We start from the raw sequence: 21,572 nt of genomic DNA, 5'->3' as shown, positions 1-21,572 counted from the left end.
GTGGAGGGTGCTGAGAAATAAACTTCTAATTCCAGTTGGTAAGTTAGAATGACCGCTGGTTTCAGAGGTCTTCTCAACCACTATTACTTAGGAGAACATGGGCAATCACTTCTTTCTTTGCATTTCGGGTTCCTCAGCCATAAAATAAGAATAGCCTCTATGCTGCCCTTACCTGAGTGTTGTGCAGGTCAAATGAAATGGGTATGAAAATGTTTGAACTGTTCCGGTGGGATGGAACCAGGAGGTATTGCAATGGTTTTTCAATACTCTTCTTAAAACAGCACCGGTTTTTGTTTTGTTTTGTTTTTGGCTTTTTTGCTTTTTCATTCATTATAGCAGCTTTAACCCAGGAATACAGAATACTTTTATTGCTATAAATTTTTCATTCAATGAGATCAGACATGCCTTATAAACACTACAAAGAGCCAGGAATGATTCCCAGTCTTAGCAGTAAAAAAGAGAACTGCGAGACCCTATCCTGACTTGGGGTGGAGGCACAGTTAATCTTTCAACGCTGTTTAGATTGGTCCATTTCTAAAAACGGCTACGTTACAGCACGTTAAAATATAAAATCACCCTGTGAAGTGATAAATCTGTCTACCCCATCCTGTTGCATCGCTTGAAATTTCTGTTAATTTATCTATCTTTGGAAGTAGTAAATCCTTCCAGTCCTGGCGTGGCTATTTTTCTCACCCGAGGGCCGCCAGCTCGCTCCAAGGGCCAACACAGTTCTTGCTCAGATTAGGCGCACTTGTGACTTTTCATTAGTCACCAGCTGTATCGAATTCTCCCGGGCCTTTAATAAGCAACGCAGATACTAGCCTCACTGTTCCCAGGTGTTCCATAAACATCATAAAACGTCAGCCAGGATGCTGACAAGGTTCTAAAGACAGGGTTTAGGAGAGTGAAGGCTCCCGTTGGAGACCGGTCAATGCATCTAGCAGGGTGGTTTACCAGGCGCAGAATGGGGTGTCCCAGAGCCCCGCCCCCCGGGCCCACGTCCGCGTCCGCGCGCGCTTCTCCCGGGCGCCGGCAGGAGGCGCCCGCGGTGGCCGAGGCGCTGCGCGCACCCGCGGGGAGCCGGCACGGGGGGCGGAGGGAGAGGAGAGGAGGGGCTGGAGGGGGCGCGGCTTGCTCCCGGTCCCTCCCGGGCGCCGGGCCTCTCTCTCCGCCGGGCCCAAGGCTGGTGGCCGGCGGGGGTCGCGGCGGCAGCGGCGGCGCTGGCGGGCCGCGGGCGCGGGGGCCTGGCTCCGGCTCCGGGTGTTAGGAGACAAGATGGCGGCGGCGCTGTGGAGGCTGGTCTCCTCCTCTTCTCCGCTCTCCTCCGCCCCGCCGCTCGCCGCCTCCTCGGTCTCCTCCTCCTCCTCGTTAGCTGCCTCCTCCTCCTCCTGCAGCAGCCCTAGCGACCGCCGGAGCGCCGTCCCGCTCTCCCGGAGCTCCGGAGGGGGATAGACGGGGCAGCTGCGGGCTCCGGCGACCGAGGCCGAGCTGGGGCCGGGGCGGGGACGGCGGCGACGGCGGCGGCGGCGGCGCCGGGTGGGGATGGGGTCGCAGACGCTGCAGATCCTCCGGCAGGGGGTGTGGGCCGCGCTCAGCGGGGGCTGGTACTACGACCCGCACCAGGCCACCTTCGTGAACGCGCTGCACCTCTACCTGTGGCTCTTTCTGCTCGGCCTGCCCTTCACCCTCTACATGGTGAGTGTGGGGGCGGGGAGGAGGGTGGCCCCTTCCCGCTTCCCCTCGTCGCCGGCCGGGAAACCCTGGCGTTCCGGAGTCCGGCGGGTGCTCGCGCCTCCCGGGCTCCGGGCCGGGGTCGCGCCCTCTCCTCTCCCCGGCGCGCGCCCGCCGCCCACTCGGGGCCCACTGCCCCACTGGCTGTGGTGCTCCCCTCCCTCACCGAGTCCCCACTCTCCTCTTTAGGATGTCCCCTATGGCGGTGATGACAGGAGGGACGAAGCAGCAGCAGCCCCTAGCTGGCGCCCCCGTGTGCTCCACCCTTTTACGGGAAGATAGTAGCCTCCTGGGCCCCGTCTTAGGGGGTCCTGGACCTGTAGCCCCTCCAGCCTGTCCACCCGGGGAGGAAAGCCCAATTAGGGCTCCCTGCCCTCCACGTTTTGTGGCAGGCGCTGAGCACTCTGCTCCTAAGGGACGCCGCATTCATCCTTGGCACGCGTGCTTATTTGCGCTCCGTTCCCCGGGCGTCCGGGCACCCCTTGGGCACTCCCTTCACCCCCGGCGGTTCGCTCTCCCCTCTCCACCTCGCCTCTCTCTCTAATCCGCGTGCGGGGGCCCTCGGAGCCCGGGAAGAATGCGTGCGGCTCTGTTGGGAACGTGATTGTGGGGTGGCCGGGCTCTTACTCGAGAATAGGTGGTGGTGGAAAACCTGGCTCCTAACCTTCCTGCCTCCAAAAGGCATTGTTTTTGCTTACCACTGGTTCTTTTCTGTTGAGCTCTGTGGTCAGTGGCTGCTGTTTTTCCAGGCCAGCTTTGGGGGGAGGGAGCGGGGGAGATACGGGGAATCTGGCTGGCATTTCAGATTTGTTTGGATTGGTTCAAGGCCGTTTACTGATAGGAAAAAGGAAGTACTTGCCTGTTGCTGAATTCAGTACGGTCAGCTTCTCCGAATGATCTAGGGTTTTACGCTGTATTTTCACTGGGAGTTGTACGCACATTTTTTTTTTTTTTTTAACACATTCGGTTAGGGTGGGGCATTAGGGAAACTAATGTGGAAGAGAGATGATACTTAAACTCAGTTATTTTTTTTTTAAGGTTCAATTAAGTTTTTAAAGTAACAGGAAGGCAGGAAAGGATGAAAACTTTTTATTTTAGGAGAATTCCTTATATTTCTGTTAACTTTGTGGTTCTTCATGGAGCTATATAGTAATGGTGTTGAATTAGAAAGTCTGGGAGTACGCCTGAGAAGTGCTAAAGTGAGGATACCCAATTCTTTCTTAAGTGAAGCTCCTTTTCACTGATTGGCAGGAAAGGTGCCAGCTTGGGGGAAGATGTGCGAAATTTCACATTCTCAAGCAGATTTTAGTTTTTCATTAAACTTGTTTTGAAGGGACTTACTGCTGGAGGTAAAAAAAAAAGATTAAAAAAATGCTGGTGACTGAGGACTTATTTTTTTAGGGGACTTGTTCAGTCTTGTTCCATTCTGAAAATTTATCATGAAGTGTTATAATTTTCAATTAATTCTGGCTTAGGGGTTCTATTTGCACTGCTCTACCTTCCAGGAATATGACATCATTAAGGAACAGGTTAATTACTTCGGGTGTAAGAATCCTCAGGCTGTCACAGAGCTTTCATAGCAGATTTCTCTTATATCCAGGAGAATTACAAATTTAAAACTGAAACTGGTACTTGAGATGTAAGGATTAGTTGCTGTATTGCTGTGTAATGGTTCCTTGTAAGCACGTGAACTTTGTTAGTGGCTAAGTCTGTGTAATTAGCAAACATTACTATAGGAAATTAGAGCAAATAGAAAGCAATACATTGAGTTTACTGTTTCATTTTGGGAGTTTATTCAGTTAAATTTAATTCACAAACATTTGAGTGTCTATCTACTGGGCAGTTTGCTAGATTCTGGGAAAATTGCTTCACTGGCTTTCTTGTCTCAGTTAATGGCAAGTCTATTCCTAATCTTTTAAAATATCTCCTTGATTCATCTTTCTCTCTCTTCACATCCAGTTCATCAAATCTTGTGGGTTCTCTTTTCAAAACCTGACTAAAATCCAGTTAATCATCATCACTCACTTGGTTCAAGCTACCATTATGGCTTCCCTGGATTATTGCAGGATTTTAATGAGGTTCACTGCTTTTATTCTTTATCTCTATTCTTGTTACGGAAGTCTGAGTGATTCTTTAAAACAAATCAGATCATGGCACTCTTCTCTCAGATCCTGCCCTCCCATGTGTCTCTATTATGCCCCACCCCTTTGCCTTCTTAGAATTTTCCCCACATAATAACTAATGTTCCTGCCACAGGGCTTTTGCACTTGCTTCCCCCGCCCCCCTTCCCATGACACCTTCCCTCCAGATACCTATGTGACTTGCTCCACTTACTCAGATTTCAGTTACATGTGAAGCTTTCCCTGGTAACCCTATGTAACATAGCAACCTTCCAGTTCCCACAATATTTTCTAGTCCTCCTTCCCCCCCCTTTTTTAAATATACCTTATCACTGATTGATATATGTTAGTGTCTCCCATCTCATTGAAGTATTAGCTCTGAGGAGAGCAGAGACTTTATTTTGTTTTCTGCTGTGTTGTCAGGACCTAGATCAGTGCCGTTCACATAGTTAACTACTCAGATATTGAATGATTAGAAATGTACAAGACACAGCTTGTGCTTTCACCGAACTCGAAGTCTAGCTTGGGGGTAACGAACAATTTACAAGTTTTAGAACTGTTGTGAAAAGGTAAGTACAGAGTGACCCTGAGTTTATAGTCAGGATTGATTCTAGTCTAGGGGCAATCAGCGAAGATGATTTGTCAACATTTTCATTTACTTTATTTTATTTTATTTTTTAAAGATTTTATTTATTCATCAGATAGAGTGTGCATGTGAGAGGGTGGGAGGGACAGAGGGAGTAGCAGACTTCCTGCTGAGCAGGGAGCTGGACATGGGGCTTGATCCCAGGACGGGGATCACAACCTGAGCTGAAGGCAGAGGCTTAACCTACTAAGCCACCCAGAGGCCCTGATTTGTCAACATTTTCAGAAATCTTACTACTTCTACAGTATTGAGGCAGATAGTTGGAAGTATACACTTGAAGCAAAATCCAACATTCCATGTAAAAATAAAATCTCTGACATTTATAGATTATTATTTGTATGTTCTTCCAATAATAACTGTCAAGGATAGTGACTGTGAAAGGAATAGGTTCTTTATCCTAAACTCTGTGTTCTCATTTTACTGATGAGGACTCCTGAGGTCAACCCCAGATGACTTGTTTTGTGACGTTAGGCAGATAAAGAGCTGGGATTTATAAGGACTTTTATAGCCATTGTATAGGTAGTTTTTGTTTGTTTTTAAATTTTATTTTTTATTTTTAAAGACTATTTGAGAGAGAGAGAGAGCACGCGTGCTCAAGTGGGGGAGGGGAGCAGAGGAGAGGGAGAAGCAGAGTCCCTGTTGATCAGGGAGCCCTACTTGGGGCTTGATCCCAGGACCCTGGGGTCATGACTGAGCTGAAGGCAGATGCCCAACCAACTGAGCCACTCAGGCACCCCTCTTTGTTTTTTTAAATTAAATATCCAAAGTCTATGATGACGTAGTATGTTAAATTAGGTAGAGTCTTAGGGCTTTTTGTATAGGAGTAAAACACTTTTGCTATTAGTAGCTTTTGTGGATACTTTGAAAGGTAGAATTGATAGTTTCTGCAATTATAAATCATGTAAGTAGTGAAAATGAATAAGTAATTTTTCCTTCTTACTTTCACTGTCCCTTCTGTTTCTCTTAAGGCACTCACCCCATTTTCTCTTGCTATACAGTTGACCCTTGAACAGCATGGGGGTTGGGGCACCTAACCCCCACTCAGTTGAAAATCCGCGTATAACTTTTGACCCCCCCCCCAAAAAAAGCTTGGCTACTAACAGCCTACTGTTGACTCTAAGACTTACTGGTTACACAAACAGTCAAGTAACACATATTTTGTATGTTGCATGTATTATATGCTGTGTTGTAATAAGGTAAGCTAGAGAAAAGTGTTAAGAAAATCATAAGAGAAAATATATTTATAGTACTATGCTGTATTTGTGAAGAAAAATGTCCGTATTAGTGGACCCGTGTACTTCAAGCCCATGTTGTTCAAGGGTCAACTGTAATCATTTTTGCACATGACGTGTGACAGATGGTGAGCTTTGTAGTCACGGGCTTTGTGGCGTTTTCGTGTTGTGGAAAGCAGATTGGAATTGGTGTTATCTTGATTTGTGAATTTTGGCTCTTGTTGATTGTGAGTCCTTTGGGCAAGACTCTACCTTTCTTAACCTTGATTTACTCATTTGTGAGATATTTCATGTGTATTTTATAAGCGAATATTTATGAAAAATAAAAAATTATTCACCTTCAGAGTGGCCTTTAGTAAATGTCATTTGAAAGAATGGCCAATGAGAACAGTGTTTCCTCTATAATGCTGTATGATGGGAGGAGATTAGGTAGCTCTCGATTTATTAGTCAAACCATTATCTTGTTGCTTATTGTTCTCTTCTCCAAAGAGTTATATCCCTAGGTGATGAACTATATAACATTAAAATCTATTTACATAAGTGGTTCTCAGACTCCATTTGATGTCAGATTTGAACGTGTTAAAAATGTGCATGTGTGCGTGGTCATTCTGATGCAGAATATTTGGAGGGTGGCCCATTTGTTTGTATTTTATAGACATCCAAGTCAGTTTAAAGAACCTGATCGATATGCCCCTAAGTCCCATCCTCTGACCTAAATCCAGCTGCCTACTCATATCCTCTTGACTGTCCCACAGGCATCTCAGAGATACCATGTCTAAAGTGTGCTTGATTCCCTGCTAACCCTTCACCACACCCCGGGGACCAGACTTGTTTTCTTTCTCTTTGTCACCTTAGTTCATGGTACCATCATGTATGTAGTTGCTCATACCGTCTCCCTCCCCCTTCCTTATGAGCAGATCTTACCAGTTCTGTCAGAGTATCTCAGACCTTCCTTTCTGCTTCCTAGTTCACACTGTTTTTCTTTTTCTTTTGTCTGTACTACTACTTTAGCTTCTATTCTTGCCCTTTACGATTCTTTCTCCACAAGTAGAGGACATCATCTGTTCATGTCATTCTGCCTTTTTAATATCCTTCACTGATTTTCTTTTACACTTGGAATAAAATTCAACATTCTTACTAAGGCCTCAGTGGAACTAATTCTACCTTTGTCTGCAGTTTGTGCCATAGTAACTATGGCCACTGGACTTTCGGTTACTTTAACCTACCAAGCTTGTCTTCCTTCAGGGCCTTTGCACGTGCTATGACTTCTGACAGGATAGTCTTCCCTCTGCTTTTTTGCAAAGGTGGCTGCTGCTTGGTCCTTAGGGCTGGGCTTAAATATCATCTCCTCAGAGAGGTCTGACCTGATAACCATAAGCAGGTTCTCTCTCTTTTTTCCATCATTACACCCTGTAACTTTCTTTCATGGTTCTAATCATAAACACATACTTGTATCTTTGTGTGCTTATTTGCTGTCTCTAATACCTCTCCCCCTGCAATACCTTGTACATTCTGTGAGGGCTGGGATCATGTGATTTATTTGGCATTGTATATCCAGTGTATGTTCTCATGCTTGGCTGATATAAGCTTTGACTAAATATTTGTTGAAGGAATTTTTTATAATATATGTGAACCTTCTTTAGACTTACCAACATAACTGATAGAGAATATTTGGGGATGGGGAATTACTGTGGTAGGCTGTGTTGTATGGTGGAGTTACATCTTACCTGGGGGTTAGGTTCAGTATCAGGGTGCATGACAAAAATCAGATGTAAAATTATTGAAAAATCAAATGTAGAATAACTCTTGAAAAGCCTTTAAATCATTCAAAGTGTAGCATATTATAGGTTTTTTGCATATGCAACTTCATAAACCTATATACACATATCCATATAGTAATATATATTGTATAAATCTGGAGAGATTATATTCAGAAACTAAATTATCCATATCAGATTTATGAAGGTTTCAATTTTTCTTCCAGGTTATTGCATTTTCTGTAACTGATGTTTATCTTCTACAGAATGATAAGCCCTTTATTAGTAAGGATTTCTCTGAGGCCCTCATGTCATTTTCTTTTGCCAAGATTTAAAAATATTTTCAAGATGTAATCAAGATTTTGTTATGACTATAGGACTAAAACAGTTTCTGTTTCCTAAAAAGTTTTTAATTAGGGAAGTTATTGTATTATAAGTTAGCAATTAAACGTGATTATTTATTAGTATCTTCTGTATTCTTTAGGAAAAGTTTGATGAGTAGTTGGTGGTCTGTTTTGACCTATATCCTGTACCTTTTCATGCTAGTGTTTTCAGTAGTTAGTATCAAGGTGTATGTAATTGTTTCCATAATTGGCTATGACATAGATTTAGTTCTTGTCTCTCTATTATGTCATATAATAAATTAAGGATATATTGTGCAAAGATGGTTTACAAATCAAGTTCCAGCCATATTTGTCAACTTGTAGAAATGCTTGTGAATTTACAAAAATGGCTATTGATTGCTAAAATCTTTTAGGGTCTTTTGTTAAAGATGGAATATTTTCTACCATTTGAGAAGTTACTCACAATTGTTAAATCATTTGGTGATTGAAAAACTAGAAAGGTTTCTATTCCTTTTCCTGCCTTCAAATACATGTATTTAACTACATAGTTGGCTTTTGCTAGCTGACTTTACTGAAAGTTAAATTTTTCTAACATTTTATTATGAGCATTTTCGTACATAGAGAAAAGTTGAGAGAATTATACCCACCATCTGGCTTCTATAATTTTTTAAAATTACATGTTGTGTGTCAATGTGTCCCTCTGTCAAGACCTTTTTTTTTTTTTAAGGGGGATGTTTGTGAAGTAAGTTGCAGACATCAATATAGATCACCCTAAATATTTCAGCATGCATATCATCATCTAGACTTCTCATAGGCACAAATCCTAGTGAACCGTTGGATGAGTTTTGAATTTTAATAAAGGCATGCACCTGTGTAGTGCGGCCCCATCATGTTGTTGAACATTAATGTCACCCCAGAAACTTCCTGCTTGCCTTTCCCAGTCAACTCTCTCACTTTTATTCTGAATTTTTCCCCCATCGTAGATTAGTTTATCCTGTTCTAGAACTTCATTTAAATGGAGTCATGGAGCATTACCTTTGTAATCCTTTTTCATTCAACATCATGTTTTTGAGATTTATCCATGTTGTGTGTATCAGTAACTTGTTCCTTTTTACTGATGAGCAGAATTCCTTTGTATGAATATACTACAGTTTGGTCATCTTTTTCTGGTCTCCTGTAAAGAGGACCTTATTTCACTTTCTGGCTTTATGTAAAACGTGTTTTATCAGCACTTGGAAGAAATTGAAAAACTTTATTAAATATCCAAAACATTTTCTCTCCCCAAATACAAACATGTTTTAATTTAAAATAAATTAATGATAATTGCATACTTTATCCTCTCATTTCAATTTTTGTACTCCTTAATAATGTACTTCTCTTTGCTCAGTATTTAGATTTTCTCTGTCAGTATAATAGAATCTTTGTTCAATTATATATGTGTGTGTATATATATATTATTATATATATTATATATATATTTGTGGGGTGTTTTTTTTTTTTTTTTTTGCTAAATCTGAAATTACAGGTAAGTGAAAAGAAGAAAATAAAAATCACTTGTATTCCCATTTACCCAGTCTGTTGAACACTTTAGTAACCAGAGTGTATTTGGAGCTTATAAATATGTATTATGCTTCCTTCTAACAAAAATGGGCTCATAAAATTTGTACTGTTTTAAAGCCTTCTATTTTTGCTTGACTCCAAATTGTGAATGTTTCCATGGGGGGAAAAAGTAACAGTTTTAATAGCTCTGTAGTAGGTCATAGTACACATGTGTTACAGTGTATCGAATCATTTTCCGTTATTATATAGGTTGTAATTTTTAGCTGTTTAGAAAACACTAGGGTGAATATTCTCAGTTAAGTCTTTGTATTAGTCTTTTATATAAATTCCTAGAAGTAGACTTGTTGTATTAAGGAATATGCTTATTTGTTTTTGATACTCATTCACTTTACAATGAGTGAATCTTTCTTTCTTTTTTTTTTTTAAGATTTTATTTATTTATTCGACAGAGATAGAGACAGCCAGCGAGAGAGGGAACACAAGCAGGGGGAGTGGGAGAGGAAGAAGCAGGCTCATAGCGGAGGAGCCTGATGTGGGGCTCGATCCCATAATGCCGGGATCACGCCCTGAGCCGAAGGCAGATGCTTAACCGCTGTGCCACCCAGGCGCCCCCAATGAGTGAATCTTTCTTTATGTTGAGAGGGAACATGAATGAGAGAACAATGGACAATAATACAAGGTTCCTGAAAAGGCAAGAGAGGTTTGTGGTCCAGAGAGCGCAGGTGGTAAGAGATCATCCTCAGAAAGGAATGCTGGTGGAAGAAGGGATGAACAGTTGGTGGTGAAAGTTGAGGGAGGTCTTTTTTTATTTTGATAGTCTCCTTGATGTAGTACAGAGTGTTTTCTGTTGAGAGTGAGGTGGGGAGGTGAGGAGGATATTCAAGGTTTGAGGAGGATTTCCAGAAGGGGAAATGCTATCCTAATTTTTGGAGAGTGGGGAAGTGAACTGACTAGCAAGGGACGGTAGGGTTGCCAGGCAATTTTGAGGATACCTTTGAAGAACGTGAGTTCAGACTGTTGAAGAGGAATGTTCAAGAGAGAAATTTGGGGTAAAATTTACTTACAAGTTACCACCTCTGTATAGTTGTCACCTACAGGGGATAACTCCAAGCTACAAGTAGATAAGACCTGGGGAGAAAGTGTAATTCATTAAAAAGAAAATGGGTCAGGCAGAACTCCAAGGCCTAAAAATCAGCAATTAAAAATCAGCAAAGGAGATAAGAAAGGCAAGAGGAAGTGAAGAAAGGAACCTGTTATAGAAGCCAAGGAAAGAGAGTATTTTGAAAAGAAGAAAATAGTCAAAACCAAACAAAAGCACCTTGCCCTCTTAAAAGCTAATTTAAGCCCTCTTAAAGTCCTAATTTAAATTTTCATCAACAGTGTTGAGAGTGGGTGCCTGGTCGGCTCAGTCATTTAAGCATCTGCCATGCCTTGGTCATGATCCCAGGGTCCTGGGATGGAGCCCCAAGTTGGGCTCCCTGCTCAGCGGGGAGTCTGCTTCTCCCTCTGCCCTCCACCCCCTCCCCCGTTCTCTCTCTCCCTCTTAAAAAATAAATAAATAAAATCTTACACACACACACACACATATACATACATACATACATACATACATACATACATATACATAGAGCGTTGAGAGTACTTTCCACCTCCAGTCAGCACTTTCCCAAACAGGGTGTTATTGTAAATTTCTTATTCAATGGAATGTTAAATAAAGCCATTTCAGTAATATTCTGTTTTTTGACAAGAGTTTCCCTTGAAGTAATTTTTAACTCAAACTTAATACAAATTAAGGATTTCGTGGCACTAACATATTACATTACGTCTTTGATCTTTTTTTCTATATTTTGTAGTTGGATAATTTTCATAGCAGGCAACTGATAAATAAGCAAAATGTTTCTTTGAGAAGAGGTTGATAGTTTCTGTTATTTAATTTGAGGTAAATCAAATGGTTTTCCTGTGTCTTTGCGTAGCTGGGGAGGGCGGAGAGTTATTTTTTAGGTGGGCTGGGACACCCGAGATACCCAGGAACAGTAACACAAGAACAGCATTGACTAATGGTATGGAAAAGGGCAGATTGCCACAAATATTTTCCTACTGTTGTCTTCTTTAAATATAGGTGCATTTTACAAATCACAGTAAAATTAGTAGCTACTGATTCTGATCGCTCTGCTTATTTCCTGAAAAAGTTGGTTAAATTCTTTCTTTGGGAGAATTGTAAAATAGTTTCTTCTCTTCTTTTATCATTAGAACCCGAGGGGTTGTATCTTTTTAAACTTGCACTGCTGGTGCTAGTCTCTGTTGCTTTGTGTTATGATAAGAAAGAAAAAACCTAGGGAAAGGCAAGCCATTTCCTTTTGAGGTTTTTAGGGGAAAAAAAAAAGTCCTATTCTGTAGAGCTTTGTACAGACCAAATAGAACCCGAGTGCCAACTGTGCTGAGAATAGGCAGGAAGATTAGTCACAGATTTGAGAAGCTTGAATTATGTATCTGGGTGTTTTCCTTTTCCTACCCTTCCTTACTCCCTGAGTGTTGTCTAGACATAAACTAAACAGATTTAACCACTAAAGTTATCTTTAAAACTTTATGTTTTGAAATAATTTTAGATTTACAAAAAAGTTACAAAAATAGTAGAGAGTTTTTGTATACTCTTTGCCTAGCTTTCTCTAATATTAAAATCTTACACAACCATGGTGCTTTTATTAAAATGAAGAAATTAACATTGGTACAGTACTGTTAACAAACTATAGACTTTATGTGGATTTCACTAGTTTTCCCACTGATGTCCTCTCTCTGTTTTAGGATCCAATCCAGGATACTTAATTGCATTTAGTGTCATCATGGTTAATACAGTTTTCTTACTGCTTTCCTTTATCATGTTGGTATTCTATTTTTTAAGGAATTTTACAATTTATTAGTACTTATCAAATTGTATAAGAAAAATTAATGAAAGGTTTTATGTCTGGGATCGATACATTTAAGATGGACACAAGAGGAGTATATTCTGAATGATTTTTGAATCATGCATTGACCATTAACCTATGTTATGCTATTTTCAAATTGAGGTATTTGGGGCGCCTGGGTGGCTCTGTCGTTAAGCGTCTGCCTTTGGCTCAGGGCGTGATCCCGGGGTCCTGGGATCGAGCCCCTCATTGGGCTCCCTGCTCTGCTGGGGGCCTGCTTCTTCCTCTCCCCTTTCCCCTGCTTCTGTTCCCTCTCTTGCTGGCTGTCTCTCTCTCTGTCAAATAAATAAATAAAATCTTAAAAATTGAAATATTTCACATATGAAAAGTTATATGAAATGAAATAATCCTAAAGATGAGTAACTTTAGACATCATTCACGCAAAATGGACAGCAGTGTCTTAGCTTCCTATACAATAATGCTGTTCTTCCTAATTTATGAGACCATGAGACAAATATACAACTATATTACAGGGTAGAATATGACTAATTCCTTATGTGTCATACAGTGTTCAGGAATTGGAAGGAGGATGCAGATATTTCCTAGAAGGCTTTATGCAAAGGATAATTCTACATTCAAAACATTTACTGTATGCTGGGCACTGTGGTAGGCCTTGTGGTGGGGGGACTTTTATGAGGTTTGTTATTTGAGTTGGAGCAGTGTTTCCCATAATCTTTCCACCAGGGAAATGAATCTTTGTTCTGGAGAAAATATTGCTTATTAAAAGAAAGTAGGTTCTGAGGTGTAGTGATTTTTCCCTGCTATGAAGTTTTATTATAATATATCCAACATGTTAAGTCTTCCTCAGTGAATTTTTTTTTTAACTTCACACAATATCATTTATGCCCATAATATTACTGTCTCTGAATAAGTATCTGGAATGGTTGATGGGAAGGATATAAAAACAAATAGTTAAAAAGAACCCAAATAAACCGGTTATCATTTGTACTATCTTATTTATGCCACAGATGAAGCATTGCACATCATTTCCACAAGCACCACAGACCCTTAAGACAGAATCCAAGTGAACTTTGCAAGGACGTAAAGAGAGCTTTGGGGGCATTTTAGTAAGGAAATCCTCAATTTAAAGATTTTTAAAAAGTGAAAATAAATTTAGTTTATCTAAAAAAAATTCTGTATTATCAAAAAATCTTACTTTTTTTCAGTCCTTTATGCCACAGGAATTAAAATATGCAGTATGTGCTATTGAGGAATAAGCTTAGAGTAATTTTTTCAATTTCTTAATATGAATAATTTTCATATGAACAAGAAATTTCAGAGAGTATCACATGTTCATCCATATCTCTACTTAGATTCAGCAATCATGAACCTTTTAAAAAATGATCATATTTATGGGGGGCCTAGGGGGCTCAGTTGGTTAAGAGGCTGACTCTTGATTTCAGCTCAGGTAATAATCTCAGGGTCATGATATTGAGACCCACCATAGGCTCTGTTCAGCAGTCAGTGCAGAGCCCACTTGTCCTTTTCCCCCTCCCCCCTCCCCCCTTCCCCTTGCTAGCGCATGTGCTCTCTCAAGTAAGTAAATAAATAAATAAAATCTTAAAAAAATCATATTTGCTTCAACTGTATACTGGTACAGGATATATGGCTGTATATACATTCTTACACGTATACTTCTGATCCATCATGACTAAATGCTTCAGGCTTCATAATCATAACACTTTTATATCGAAGATAATAAATAGTTCTCTTATACCTAACATCTAGTTTATATTCAAACCTCCTCAGTTATCCTGAAAATGTCCTTTATAGTTAGTTTTTCCAAACCAGGGATCCAGGTAGGGTTTAATCATTTCTCCCCCATCCAACTGACTTTTTAAAAAGTCAAGGCTAATTATCTTTTTCTTTTTTTTTTTTTAAGATTTTATTTATTTTCTTGAGAGAGAGCACGAGTGAGAGGAAGGGCAGAGGGAGGAGATTCCTGCTGAGCAGGGAGCCTGATGAGGGGCTTGATCCCAGGACCGGGATCATGACCTGAGCGGAAGGCAGATACCTAACCGACTGAGCCACCCAGGCACCCCAAGGCTAATTATCGTATAGAATGTTCTGTGTTATGGATTTATCTAATTGTAATGTCATTTGTTTCCTCTCTATTCTCTATAGTTCCTATAAACTTAAACTTTATTTTATTGTCCAAAGTTATAGTTTCTAGAATTTACATATTTTAACATATTTAACATGATTAGTGTGGTATTGCAAATTTCCCTTTCATTGTTGCTTTGCCTTTGATTCGGTAATCTTACATATTTACTGGCAGATTTTACTAGCATCAGTTTTTTTCGTATCATTGTGCAGTGTCACTGTTATTCAAGCTTCCATTATGTGTCTGTTTTGGCTTTCTTATTAAAAATGTATTGGTACATTAAAATACGGAAAGTCAAAGTAATTGTAAAATCACAGAATGCACCACATAGCTCTTGCCACTATTTTAGGCATTGGCATGTGGCTTTCAACTAATTATAACTTTATAGTTTTTTCCTTATTAATAGGTTGAGGAGAATTAGAAATCTCCACAGGATGGTTTCAAACTATGCCCCTCACTCATCTGCTCACCCCGAGTCACTGTTCACCTCTTTTCCTTATCCTGCAGCAAAATGTGTATCATAGCACAGGCTAGAGTGAGGCTATTGTAGAGATAATCCTGAGCCTGCCTTTCCTTAATTTTTAAAGGAAGTTATTGAGCAGCTTTGGAAGATTATTGGAAATCCTTTTTATGTTCCTAGTGTCTGTCATGATGCTGTACTTGAGAATTGCTGGCGTATAGCATGGGACACAGGCTTCTTGACAGGTGATACATGGGACAGAGCTGTCATTACCTTTCTTAAAAAAAGAACCCCAAACCCATCATCTGATAATTGGGAATTAACTTGCCTGAAGTTCTGTTTTGCTTCATTCTAATAAATCAGTACCTTCTGAGGAAGGAAGAGCTAGGCTGGACATGTGTATTTCAAAAAACAACTACTCCTAAATGTACCAACAGAAAAAGCCCATAGTGACTCTGATAGACACCTCAAGTTAATAGTTACTAGCCTGGGAGGTCTTGGTCTCTTATTTGTGAATGTCTGAAAATACCTTATTGTTTCCTGGTTAGGTTGTTGGTTTAGGTCTTCTGCATTTTTCAGCAGTGAATAAATTACTGAATAATTTTAATTCAGGCTGCAGCAGAAACTTGTATAGAAACTTGCACTGATAATAGCAGTGCTTACATAGTGCTTTTTACCCAGTATGGTATATTCTTTGAGCATTTCACTTTCCAGGTAAAAAACCACTATTAGGTATTTATCATGAAAATAATACTATCTATAGAAACTGTATGAGTATATACAGTCCATAATAAAAGTATAGTCCAAAGCAAAAGACCAAAATAAGAACAAAGAATGCTGTGGTGCACATTTGTGTATGTAAGATCTTGCTTGTGGGAGTATACAGCATAAGTTTCTAGAAAACAAGTTGCTAGGTCAAAGAGTATGCTTATTTATTTATTTATTTATTTATATTTTTTTTATTTGACAGAGACACAGCAAGAGAGGGGGCACAAGCAGGGGGAGTGGGAGAGGGAGAAGCAGGCTTCCCGCTGAGCAGGGATCCCGATGCGATGCGGGGCTTGATCCCAGGACCCTGGAATCAAGACCCGAGCCGAAGGCAGACACTTAACAACTGAGCCACCCAGGTGCCACAGGAGTATGCATATTTAAATTCACCTAGATGTTGCCAAATTACACCTCAAAAGCTATACCAATTTATATGTTCACCGGTGTGAAAGAACCTGTTTCCCTTTGTTCTCACCAATATTGGTTATTATAAATTTTTTGCAGTATGATAGTGTAAAATGGCATCTTGTTTTAATTTGTGTTTCTTTAATAATAAGTATCTTTTCATGTGCTTAGTAGACATTTATATTTTTTATTTTTTTTATTTTTTTAAAGATTTTATTTATTTATTTGACAGAGATAGAGACAGCCAGCGAGAGAGGGAACACAAGCAGGGGGAGTGGGAGAGGAAGAAGCAGGCTCATAGCGGAGGAGCCTGATGTGGGGCTCGATCCCATAACGCCGGGATCACGCCCTGAGCCGAAGGCAGACGCTTAACTGCTGTGCCACCCAGGCGCCCCGACATTTATATTTTTTAAATTGCTTTCTGTATCCTTTATCTGTTTTTGAAAGTCATTTTGTCATGCTAAGTGATTTTTGAGAGCCCTTTTATGTATAAAAATCAGCTCTTTGTCATATATTAAATTTTCTCCCTACTTTGTCTTTTAACTTTATGATTGGGTTTTTGAACATACAAATTTAACGTTTTTTAGTAGCCACACTTACTAGTTTTCTTCATGCTTATGAAGCCCTTCCCTATTAAAAGTTTGTAAAAAAAAAAAAAATTCTGTGTTTTCATCTAACTTTTTAAATTGGGGAATTAATTTGCATGGTTAAATTAAAACATACACAACTCTAAAGGTGATAAAGAGTTGCCCTTTTATACCTGCCCACCATCTTCCCAGTTCTCCACGGGCACTATCTCCCATAAGAAACCACTGTGACTCTCACCACAACCTACAGATTCAAATTCCCCCACCTACAGTATTCTATATATTTTCCCCCCACACTTAATATATCTTAAACATATGTGCATTAGTACCAGAAGGGCTTCTTCAGTGTTTTTTTGTTTGTTTTGTTTTTTAATAGTAATTTTTTTTTTATTATGTTAGTCACCATACAGTACATCCCTGGTTTTTGATGTAAAGTTCGATGATTCATTAGTTGTGTATAACACCCAGTGCACCATGCAATACGTGCTGTTTTTTTTTTTTTTTGAGATATACTTGACGTATAGCATTATGTTAGTTTCAAGTATACAACATAATTCGATATTTATATATATTGTGAAATGATCGCAATAAGCGTAGTTAACATCTGTCACCATGCATCATTATAATTTTTTTGTCATGAGATCTTTTAAGACTTATTAGCAACTTCCAAACATGCAATACAGTATTATTAACTGTACATTATATCCCCGTGACTTATTTATTTTCTAAGTGGAAGTTTTTACCTTTTGACCTCCTTCACCCATTTTGTCTGTCACCCCACCCCCAACTCTGGTAATCACCAGTCTGTTCTCTGTATTGATGAGCTCAGTCATTTTAGTTTTGTTTTTAGATTCCATGTATACGGGAAATCATGTGGGTTTTTTTTTCCCCCCTCTCTCTGACTTAATTCACTTGAGAGCATAGTGCCCTCAAGGTCAATCCACGTTGTGGCATATAGCAGTATTTCCTTCCCTTTTATGGTTCAGTAACATTCAGTTGTGTATATGTACCACAGTTTCTTTATCCGTTTATCCATTGATGGACACTTAGGTTGTTGCCGTGTCTTGGCTATTGTAAATAATGCTGCAGTGAATGAAGGGGTGCATATATTTTTTCAGGTAGTGTTTTGTTTCCTTTGGATAAATACCCAAAAGTAGAATTGCTGCATTATATGTTAGTTCTATTTTTAACTTTTTGAGGAACCTGCATACTGTTTCCATAGCACCAATTTACATTCCCATCAGCAGTGCACAAAAGTTCCCTTTTCTCCACATCGTTGCCAACACTCGTTATTTACTGTCTTTTTGATAATTGCCATTCTAACAAGTGTGAGGTGATAGCTCACTGTGGATTTGATTTGCATTTCCCTGGTAGTAATGTTGAGCACCTTTTCATGTACCTGTTGGCCATCTTTATGTCTTTGGAAAAATGTCTATTCAGATCCTCCACGCATTTTTTAATCTGGTTGGTGTTTTGCTGTTGAGTTACAGGAGTTCTCTATATATTTTGCATATTAGCCTCTTATCATACATAGGATTTGCAAGTATTTTCTCCCATTCAGCAGTTTGCCTTTTCATTTTGCTGATGGTTTCCTTTGCTGTGCAGAGCTTTTTAGTTTGATGTAGTTCTACTTGTTAATTTTTGCTTTTGTTGCTTTGCTTAAGGTGTCAACCCCGCAAAACACCTTGCCAGGACTCATGTCAGGGAGCTTCCTTCCTGTGTTTTCTTCTAGGAGTTTTATGGTTTCAGGTCTTAGGTTTCTAAGTCTTTAATCCATTTTTAGTAACTTTGTATGGTGTAAGATAGTGGTCCAGTTCCATTCTTTTGCATGTGATTGTCCAGTTTTCCCAAAACCATTTATTGAAGAGACTGTCCTTTCTCCATTGTATATTTTGGCTGCTTTATTGTAAGTTAATTGACCATATATGTGTGGGTGTTTTTCCGGGCTCTTTATTCTGTTCTGATCTCTGTGTCTGTTTTTGTGCCAATACCATATTGTTTCAATTATTGCAGATTTGTAATATAGTTTGACATCAGGAAATGTGATGCCTCCAGTTTTGTTCTTCTTTTTCAAGATTGCTATGACTCCTTTGAGTCTTTTGTGGTCCCATACACATTTTAGGATTGTTTCTTCTATTTCTCTGAAAAATTACATTGAAATTTTGGTAGGGATTGTGTTGAGTCTAATTGCTTTGGGTAGTATGGACATTTTAGCAATTTTTAAAAAAGATTTATTGGCGGGGAGGGGAGAGGGAGAGAGAGTTTCCCAGCATGGGGCTTGATCTCACGACCCTGAGATCATGACCTGAGCTGAAACCAAGAGTGAGATGCTTAACCAACTGTACCACCCAGGCGTCCCTGGACATTTTAGCAATATTAATTGTTTCAATCTATGAGCATAGACTATCCATTTATTTGTGGTCCTCCTTCAGTTTCTTTCATCAGTGTCTAATAGTTTTCAGTGTACAGGTCTTTTACCTCCTCGGTTAAATTTATTCCTAGGTATTTTATTCTTTTTGATGCAGTTGTAAATGGGATTGTTTTCTTAATTTCTCTGATAGCTTTTTTTTTTTTTTTTAGATTTTTTTAATTTATTTGACAGAGAGACAGCAGGGAAGAAACACAAGCGGGGGAGTGGGAGAGGGAGAAGCAGGCTCCCAGTGGAGCAGGGAGCCAGATGCAGGGCTCAATCCCAGAACCCTGGGATCAGGCCCTGAGCCGAAGGCAGACGCTTAACGACTGAGCCACCCAGGCGCCCCTCTCTGATAGCTTGTTATTAGTGTATAGAAACATAACAAGGGTGCCTGGGTGGCTCAGTCGGTTGAGTGGCTGGCTCTTGGTTTCAGCTCAGGTCATAATCTCATGGGTCATGGTGTCGAGCCCCCTGTTGGGCTCGGTGCTCAGCGGCCAGTCTGCTTGAGGATTCTCTCCCTCTGCCTCTCTGTGTGCATTCCCTCCCCCACCTCAAAAAGTAAATCTTTAAAAAAAGAAACAACACATTTTTGTATATTGATTTTGTATATTGATTTAAATCCTCAACTTTATTGAATTAATTTATTTTAACAGTTTTTTTGGTATTTTGGTTTAAACAGTCTTTGAGGTTTTCTAAATATAATATGTCATCTACAAATAGTTTTATTTCTTCCTTTCCAATTTGAATGCCTTTTCTTTACCTAATTGCTCTGGCTAGGACTTCTAATACTGTGTTGAATAAAAGTGTTAAGAGTGGGTATCCTTGTCTTGCTCCTGATCTTAGAAGCTTTCAGCTTTTCACTGTTAAGTATAATATTAACTGTGGGCTTGTTATATGAGGCCTTTATGTTGAAGTATGTTCCCTCTATACCCACTTTGTTGAGAATTTTATAAACGGATGTTGACTTTTGTCAGATGCTTTTTCTGCATCTTTTGAGCTGATCATATGATTTTTATCCATCATTTTGTTAATGTGGTCTATCACATTGATTTGCAGATTTTTTGATAAAGATTTCATTCATTTGACACAGAGAGAGCACAAGCAGGGGGAGCAGTAGGCAGAGGGAGAGGGAGAAGCAGGCTCCCTGCTGAGCAGCGAGCCCAAGGAGGGGGGCTCTATCCCAGGGCCCTGGGATCATGACCTGAGCTGAAGGCAGATGCTTACCTGACCGAGCCACCCAGGCGCCCCTGATTTGCAGGTGTGAAACCATTCTTGCATCTCTAGACTAAATCTCACTTGATCATGGTGTAGGATTCTTTTTTCTTTATTTCTTTATTTGAGAGAGCGCGCAGGAGCATGGGCAGGGGGGAGAGGCAGAAGGAGAAGGAGGCGCCCTGCTGAGCAGGGAGCCTGATGCTGGGCTCAATCCCAGGACCCTGACATCATGATCAGAGCTGCAGACAGATGCTCAAGCCACCCAGGTGCCCCAGGATTCTTTTAATGGATTATTGAATTTGGTTTGTTAATATTTTCTTGAGGATTTTTGCATCTATGTTCATCTGGGATATAGGTCTGTAATTTTCTTGTGGTGTCCTTGTCTGGTTTTGGCATTAGGGTAATGCTGGCCTCATAAAATGAGTTTGGAACTGTTCCTTCCTTTTTTCTTTTTTGGAAGAGTTTGAAAAGGATTGGTATTCTTCTTTAAATGTTTGGTAGAATTCACCAGTGAAGCTGTTGGTCCTGGATTTTTGTTTGTTGGGTTCAGTTTTTTTTTTTAGACAGTTGCATAGAATTCCATCGTGTGGCTATATTATTTATATATATGTTTAATTTATATATTGTGTATGTAATTATATGCATTAATACTCTCATATAACATATGATGTATTAATATATACATTAACATATATATTTTATATATTATATGCATGTATGTTATATGTAGACATTTAATTTGTTTGCCAACTTCTAACACAAAGTGTACTGGGGTAAATAATTTGTATAAATGTCATCTCAGATGTGTCCAGGTATACTATTACGATTAATTCCTAGAAATGAGATTGCTTGTTCAGAGGATGAATGCTTTTGTAATTTTGAAAGATACTACCAAATTGCCCCTCAGAGGGGTTGTATTACTCCCTTAGCATGCTTGGAAGCAATACATGAGAGATCCATTTGTGCTCACATGCACCACAGCTTCACATAGTTTTGCTATTTTCATAAGTAAGAAATAGTATCTTAGAGTGGTTTGATTTGCATATCTTACTTTGGGGTTGAGCAGCTTTTTATAAGCTTAAGAGTTTGGGTTTTTTTTCCCCATTGCTCTCTGAAGAGTTCATGTGCTTTATCCATTTTCTCTTAGCTTGTTTCTTATTGGTATCTAAACACTGTTACATATTAAGATTAGGTCTTTGTAATATAATTGCAAGCATCTAATAATTTTATAGTCTAGCCCATCTAGAAATTATTTTGCTGTAAGCAA

The 21,572-nt window shown here is 39.8% G+C and overlaps 1 protein-coding gene across 6 annotated transcripts in view; it reads left to right on the top strand.

The window, feature by feature from the left end:
* The first annotated feature begins 1,540 nt into the window (after positions 1–1,540).
* Positions 1,541–21,572, top strand: part of PCNX1 (pecanex 1) — a 157,855-nt gene continuing 137,823 nt past the window's right edge. For all 6 annotated transcript variants that reach the window (XM_040641707.1, XM_040641712.1, XM_040641711.1 and 3 more), the window contains exon 1: positions 1,541–1,695. In XM_040641707.1, coding sequence (XP_040497641.1) covers positions 1,543–1,695 — 153 coding nt within the window. In that variant the 5' untranslated portion in view covers positions 1,541–1,542. The remainder of the gene's footprint in view (positions 1,696–21,572) is intronic.

The sequence above is a fragment of the Ursus maritimus genome, unplaced genomic scaffold (genome assembly GCF_017311325.1).
Source record: "Ursus maritimus isolate PB19 unplaced genomic scaffold, ASM1731132v1 scaffold_25, whole genome shotgun sequence".
NCBI lineage: Eukaryota > Metazoa > Chordata > Mammalia > Carnivora > Ursidae > Ursus > Ursus maritimus.
This window is presented reverse-complemented; position numbering and strand designations above follow the sequence as displayed.